The sequence below is a fragment of the Trypanosoma equiperdum genome, assembly GCF_001457755.1.
Source record: "Trypanosoma equiperdum strain OVI genome assembly, contig: ctg_1511, whole genome shotgun sequence".
NCBI classification, from domain to species: domain Eukaryota; phylum Euglenozoa; class Kinetoplastea; order Trypanosomatida; family Trypanosomatidae; genus Trypanosoma; species Trypanosoma equiperdum.
Genome location: NW_027123518.1, coordinates 49,967 through 57,014, shown reverse-complemented (window position 1 = coordinate 57,014; position 7,048 = coordinate 49,967). Strand labels below are relative to the sequence as shown.

The window sequence follows — 7,048 nt, the reverse complement described above, 5'->3', positions numbered from 1 at the left end:
CTCTCTCTCCTTGTCTTTGGAAGGTTTAGAATTTTAGAGTGAAGTAAAGTAACTGAGAGGAAAAAAAGAAGGTGTGGATCAAGAGGGAGCGGAGCAGCATGTCGGGGGCCGAGGATATTTTTAAAACTTTGCCCTTGTTGACACTGTTAAGTTGTTTCAAGTATTTGTTTTAACGAACTTGCTCTCCTTCTTATCCAGATGCTTCCCAACTCTGATGACGTAAGTATATTACATTACTGAGAGATGGAGCAATCACACACTTTTTGGTAATGCAAAGTATCCGCTGAACAGTGGTGTTGCGCTTGCGGTTCACGCGATGCATTATCAGGGAATATGCTTCAAGGAATGGTACCAAGCGATCCCTTAATGGGTGAGTAGTTCTAATTTTTTGTTGCAGTTCCGTGTTTGAAATTAGGCACTTACTTCAATTATTTGCAGGACTGCCTCATTTGCGCAGCATTGTTTATGGGTCTCAAGACCCTACTGGACCCGGAAGCGATTATACCGAATTTACACAATCGGCTGTTCATTTTCGGTGTAACTTTTCGCCATTGCACTCACAACTGCCGCGAATAAGGGTTTCTCCCTTATTCTTTTGAAGACGAGAGGGTAAACGCGTGAAGAAGGTTCATTGCATGTGCCCTGCCATATATCTTTTCACATGAGCACCCATGTGAACGTACCCTTTTCCTTTTATTTATTGCTTTGAAAGAGGGAACAAATAAGTGTGGTGACTGTAACATTACGGAGCTAGGCAGAGCTGGACTGAACAAAAAAACAAAGAAAAGGAAGGGGGACGATAAAGACGTATATATACGTGGCGGCGCTTGGGGATTTTCATAAGTTCACCCTTGACAGTAAGCGAAACACCAAGGGAAGGAGGGAGGCATTATTTTTCGTCACCGTCTTAAATAATCCCTTTTACCATGCACGCGGTAAGCATTTCATTGGGTTCCACGAGCACTATTGTTGCTGTAGCAACTGTCAGCGCTACACAAACGGGAATCGAAAGCTCAGTGCCCGTCCGCGTTATCGCAAATTCCTCTGGTCACCGTGTAACCCCCACGATGGCGGCATTTGCGGAAAACAACGAGGTTCTTTTTGGTGAAGATGCACGCGCTCTGTACGCACGGGCACCGCAGGTCGTTGTGCCATACCTCTTTGCTTTTGCAGCTGTTGCCAACGAGTACCAGCGTCGGGGTTCAGGAGTTTTTCGTAACGATGAAAACAACGACGGCAGTGATGACATTCCGTTAGATCAACCGCTTACGAATCTGTTGCAGAGGGACGTTGAGGCTGCTGCTAAATTACACTACAAAGGACATTGTCCCTTCCAACGTGAAGATGGGAGTGATATACTCCGGTTTGGATTTCGGCCACCACATGAAGGTGATGATGACGATGATGGCAGCGCAGCGAAGGAGCAAACTCTCTTACCGGCGGATGAAATGATGGTGATGTTCTTCGATCATATTAAACGGCACACAATCGATGGTGCGTGTGGCCTTGTCGCTACCGCCGCCGACTCAGACCAAGAGAAATCGACGCAAAGTGACGATCAAGAAGCGAGAGTTGTGCTTACCGTTGTGGTCCCGCGACACCTATTCCCTGAAGCAGCGGCACCGGACGTTGAGACGGATTCTCCAAAGGGTGCCAACAGCGATTCTGCAGAAGAAGGCGGCACAGACAGTGATGGAAAAGACACGCCGTTCTTCAGGCGTTGCAGTTCACTTCAGTGGGTGAGGAATGCAGTTGGAAGATCCCATTTGGGATCGGTCGCGGCTCATATTTCAGTGATATTTGCAGATGAAGCGGTTCTACTAGGAATGGACACGCTGCCATGCCGACCCCATCAATCTCATCGTATGGCTGGCCACCATTTCCTGCTTCCGCCCACTGTGGTGGAATCCACGAAACCGGCCCCGGCGTGGCCGTCAGCGCGTGTACTTGTAGTGGATTGGGGTGCCCTCGGTGTTTCACTGACAGCACACCGTCTCGAGGGAGGTTGTTTGCTTAGTGAAATGCGTTCACGCTTTCTTCGTGCAAGCCAAACAGCACCCACTGGTCATAACACACGCGGCAAAACGTACTATTTAGCGTCAAATATCTGCGGTGGTGGTGTTGCAGTTGATTTGGCCTTACGCGACTGTCTTGCGAAGAACTTTATTCAGACTCAACGTCGAGTGTTGGGTTACCAGTCGTTCGCTGACTTTCCGGCGCGCGCACAGCGTCGGTTGCTGATGGCTGTGGAAGAAAAGAAACTTGCACTCAGCAAGGCAGCTCAGGTTCCGGTAGAGATTGAGGCGCTTGCAGAGGGCGTAGACCTGCGAGATAATGTCACATTTTCTCGTACGAGGGTTAACGCATCTTTACGTGGTGAGTGGGGTGTGCTTGACGGGTTTGAGAAGGTACTTCGGGAGTACTTACAAGAAACACCGGGCGATAAGGATAAGGAGGAGTTAATTAACGTGGTGGTGCTGTGCGGTGGAATGCTTCAAATACCGTTCGTAGCTCAGTCACTTCGTCAGCTATTTGTTCAATATGCCTCTGTGACTAGTAGCAATCGGCTTCAATTTTCACGGGATCTTGTCGTTATGGAGGCTGGCGCATGCACGACTATGTGTGTGGAGGGTAATGGGGACAGTGCCGGTAGCGGGAGTGCAAGAGTTCCACACACGGTGGAAGGCACTGGGAGCATTGGGGCAGAAGAGCTCGCTTGTGTTGGTGGTTGTTTGCATAGTTATCATATTGCCCTTGCGGTCATAAAGAAGAGGGAGGTGCGATTAGGTGGCCAGAAAGAAGGTAGTAAAAATGTCCGGGTTGGTCATAAGGGAGCGACACCAGCGCTTAGCTGGCGGAAGCAAAGGCGTGCGGAAGAGGCGAATCGTGTATGGCATGCCCTCACCCGTGGTGCTGTTGACTCTTCTAAACAGGCGGTTGATTCCACATCCGGTGAACTCCTGATATTGCAGCGGCCTGTTTTTCTCCTTTTGCACTCAGGCGTGGAAGAATTACGCCTTGCTCTGTCGCAGCAACAAGGACCGAACGACTCATGTTTTCACCTGCCGAGCTCCGTACTGACTGTACTCTTTGCTGCCCACACCGCATTACCTGCCCGTGTCCTTGTTCCACTCCAAGAGGGGAAGCGGGGACCGATTGTCTTGTATCTTTTCACCGAGGAAGAGAAACAAAAGAATGGGGATGCAATAGCAGATGGCCTTGTCTCCTTGTCTCCTCTAACCGATAAGGGCCTTGTGCTGGGGGGACCAACTGACGGCGGCGAACATAAATATTATGTTGTCTTCACGCTTCGTCCCTCCAATGCTGGAAATCGTGGAGATCTCGATGGTGAAGAAGTCGGGAGTGTAAATGGTAGAGTGCGTATTTCTGGGGTGAGCACGGCGAAATTTATGAACTTGGCAGTGCAGTTGGTGCGCACTACATCTGAGGCGGCTGAACCACAAGTCGTGATGTCGAGTAACCTGCAGGCGAGCGTTATGGTGGATTTGTAAGAGAAGCAAATCAACAGCGAGAATTACGCAGTGGTGCATCTCGTAACGTAAACGTGAGTATCTTTGACGACATGTACAAGTATGTGTATTCATATGTATACTTGTATATGCGTTGTAACGGTAATGGTAATAATAGTAGTAATGGTTCCATCACTCCCCCAAACGGAGACAACGGCAGAAGCTATGTACCTTCAGAAGAGAGTTATAGCATCCATGCGTGACCTCCTTTACCCTCTCGCCTTGCGTCATTAGCACGTATAACGCACTCTCCTGCATGGTTCATTCTAGAGTGCGTAGCCCTTATGACCTTCGTTCACCTCTATGATCAATTACTTTTTTTTTCTGTTACCGAGGACAAGTTAACGAAGCGAAGTGCTGTCTGTCCTTGTAGGTGGGGTTTGTGAAAGATTAGTTCCCCATTACAGAACGCAGAGTGTTTCGATCTGAAGCGAAGTGATCATTCCTGCTCTGACGAAGAGTATTAGTAGTAACCTTGCTATCAAAGCGTAGGGGGTCTTCCCGTGTGGAGCAAACATGAGCGAGGAGCTGCAGCGACGGTCAAGTGCCATCCCCACGTCTCAGGGTATTGCTAACGCAGTTCCGGTACCAAAGAAGAACCCATATCTTCTTCGTATCGCAACATGCTATGCCCATATTCCCATGGGATTCCGTGAGTTTGTACTTGCCGGACCACTGCTATTACTTGCTTTAGGCATTGCGTACTTTGCTCCGACATTGGCGCCAATGGACAAATTGACACAAGGTTTGCAACCAAATACAGCACCCATGTCATCTTACAGATTAGAGCCTATACATAACGAAAAGGGTGAGCTGAAGGGGTATCGTCGCATTTTCATAAAGCAGGACAAAGAGGCTAAGACTTCGCACGAATCTTAGTGGCTTGCACAGTTTGTGAAGGCTCGTGCATTGAAAAAAAAAAAGCAAGCACTTGTGGATGCTGCGATCCGAGGTGAAGGTGTTTCTTACTTCCACTTCTGTTGGGTGGCTTAGTCTCAGTGGGAAGGGGAGACTTGTGGGGCGTAGCGACCGTACATACGTTTCTCTACATGCAAGTAATTCTCCCAGTTGGTGAGTTGGGGGGGGGGGTGTGGACTCTGTTGTGCACTTATTTTTCTTTATTTCGTTTGTTGTCGAGCGTATTTTATTGCGTAGTTTTCACATTTGGTTGCCATGGTGTTACCGTGAAATCTCTTTTCGTGGGGTGGCATCCATTCTAGTGTCGCCGACACTGTACATGTTTCACGTAATAAAACCTCGTGCTGCGGTAACGTACGTCAGTCCTTTTATCTTATTGTTCCTTCTCCCTTTCTCGACTAATCTCATAATAACGTTACCATCAAATGCCCTCACTTTGATTTCGTTACAGGCTGAGGTGGTTGAGACGAGAGACGGCAAAGAGCCCGAAGGCAAAAACACTTTATGAGGCTGACTCTTGACACCATCAGACGGGCACCGCAGTTCACCAATGCGTTGCGTCAGCGCGAATTGGACCTTCGTGGCCTCGGGATAACCGTCCTTGAGGAGCACACGCTTACATTTTTGAATGACAGCTTTGACGTACTGAATCTTTCGCAAAACCCGCTGGCGCGGCTGGAGTACTTTCCTGGCGACAGCGCGCCGTTAGCGACGGCAGCGGCTCAGAACGGCTCAGCCAAACCGGCGAGTAGGATGATGCTGCGGTTACAAACGCTTGTTGTGCACCGTAACCGTCTTACACATGTGAGTGAAGCAACATGTGCAACTGTGCTACCGAATTTGCGTGCCTTCGTAGCGGACCACAACGAGTTCCGGGAACTGCGTGATCTTTTGTTCCTTTCACACTGGAAGAAATTGGAAATTCTCTCTATTGAGCACAATCCAATTACCATTAGCGAAGATAATGCGCGCCTCCGGGCATTTGTCGTTTTTTTGTGCCCAACTCTGAAACTAGTCAACTACCAACGCGTTACACAGGTCGACAGGCAGAACGTGGAAACGATGCGGAAAGAGTTTGTTGGGCTTGTGGAGGGATGGCGCCGCCTTGAGGCGAAACAACTCCTGCAACAAAACAGTGCACCCACTGAAGCCGATGCGAGTGCCTCAGAATCTGTTAAGAAAATACGAAAACGCAGTCGCCACGCACGTGAGGCAGCTTCCAAAAACGGCAGTGCCGATACTGCACCTGAACCGGCGGCATCTAAGGTGGAAACTTTCGCTACTCCTGTTGCAGCAGAAGCTGGTGAGGAGGAGGAGGCAAGCAACGCCCTGCAAGCCCGGCTCGAGGCTCTAGAGGAAAAGATGGCAGCAGCGGAGACAGAAGAGGAACTAATGGAACTTCAGCAGGAACTCACGGAGTTGGAGACCTTAATGAAGCATCAGCAAGCTTCTAAAGGGACAAAGAAGACTCGCACATCATAACAGTCGCCGACTTGAGGTGTGTGGAGTTGTGGATGGTGTCCACGTGTTTTGGCTTACTTGCAGTAGTGAGGAAAGCCACTGACCCCTGTGGGAATGTTGTTGAGAGAAATAACAAGATTGTTTTTGTGTACGCGAGAGAAGGATTTGGGGAAGGGGGCCGTTACAGTCGGAGGTAAAAGCGACAGTTGGGAAGTGGCGATTAAATAGACATCGTGGCGCTCCAATGGCACATGTCCCTGAAAGATGGTATGGATGAAAAATGGTATGCTTGCCTATTTAAAGTCTGTTCTCTTCCTTCGTTGCGGTCTATTTTCTTTCCAAGTTATTATAACAACAACTACGTGTCACTATCACCACTGATATTCGCTTATGCAAAATCCCGACGGACCGAGAGGGTAACGTTGTGGTGTTTGTGGCTCTATTATTTAAACCCCCCGTAAAAACCTATTTCCTCCCTTTTATTTTTGGCGCGTGCTATCGTTAAGCTTAAAGGCTTGGTTGCCTATTTGTGGAGTTTCGCTGCGCCACTTTTCCATTAAGGGTAACACCGGTTCAAGTGTGACCAGTAGCGAACACATGTGGCGCATTTCTCCGCAGCTTCTTTGTGCTGCAGGAACCTCTACGGCAAATTTGCAACAGTTTTCTTTTGCCAAGCGATTTGAAGAAATGAAAAATGATGAATCATGCCCGTTAAGCGGTCCAGAATACGCCCTGTTGTTGGAGAAGGTGGAACACTACAGAAGCCTTCAGAATACTTATGCTGTCAAACAGAGTGACATTGAACGAGCTAAACGGGCAGCGCATTACAGTGGACTGGAGTTTACTCCGAAGCCTCCTACGAAATTAACGCCAAAAAGCGGTACCGCGTGAGAATATATATATATATATATATCACTGCACCAGAGGAAGTAGGTTTAAATCAATGTGGTCTGCCGACATCGGGAGCTCTACGTACACGTATACATGTATGTGTGCACGTGCTGGTTTGCTGGCATTATTTTATACGGATGTACGTGTGTGATGGGGAGGGGGGGGAGGGTTGTGAAGACTCCATGTTCACTCAATCGTTTAAATTGTTGTGGCACGTTTTGCACGGACGGGGGTAATGTCCATATCTC

General features: G+C 48.7%; 4 protein-coding genes across 4 annotated transcripts; all 4 read left to right on the top strand.

Annotated features, from left to right (window-relative positions):
* Window positions 1–926: 926 nt before the first annotated feature.
* On the top strand, window positions 927–3,512 carry TEOVI_000825100 (Hsp70 protein, putative; the record flags this gene model as incomplete). The annotated part of the gene is made up of 1 exon (XM_067221872.1): window positions 927–3,512. The coding sequence occupies one exon, from the start codon at window positions 927–929 to the stop codon at window positions 3,510–3,512; it is 2,586 nt and encodes an 861-aa protein (XP_067077973.1).
* Window positions 3,513–4,046: 534 nt separating this feature from the next.
* Window positions 4,047–4,409, top strand: TEOVI_000825000 (uncharacterized protein; the record flags this gene model as incomplete). Its single annotated transcript, XM_067221871.1, has 1 exon — window positions 4,047–4,409. One exon carries the CDS (start codon window positions 4,047–4,049, stop codon window positions 4,407–4,409), a length of 363 nt encoding a protein of 120 aa, XP_067077972.1.
* Window positions 4,410–4,952: 543 nt separating this feature from the next.
* On the top strand, window positions 4,953–5,930 carry TEOVI_000824900 (U2 small nuclear ribonucleoprotein 40K; the record flags this gene model as incomplete). Its single annotated transcript, XM_067221870.1, has 1 exon — window positions 4,953–5,930. One exon carries the CDS (start codon window positions 4,953–4,955, stop codon window positions 5,928–5,930), a length of 978 nt encoding a protein of 325 aa, XP_067077971.1.
* A 576-nt stretch (window positions 5,931–6,506) lies between these two features.
* TEOVI_000824800 (uncharacterized protein) lies at window positions 6,507–6,800 on the top strand (the record flags this gene model as incomplete). Its single annotated transcript, XM_067221869.1, has 1 exon — window positions 6,507–6,800. The coding sequence occupies one exon, from the start codon at window positions 6,507–6,509 to the stop codon at window positions 6,798–6,800; it is 294 nt and encodes a 97-aa protein (XP_067077970.1).
* Window positions 6,801–7,048: the final 248 nt, after the last annotated feature.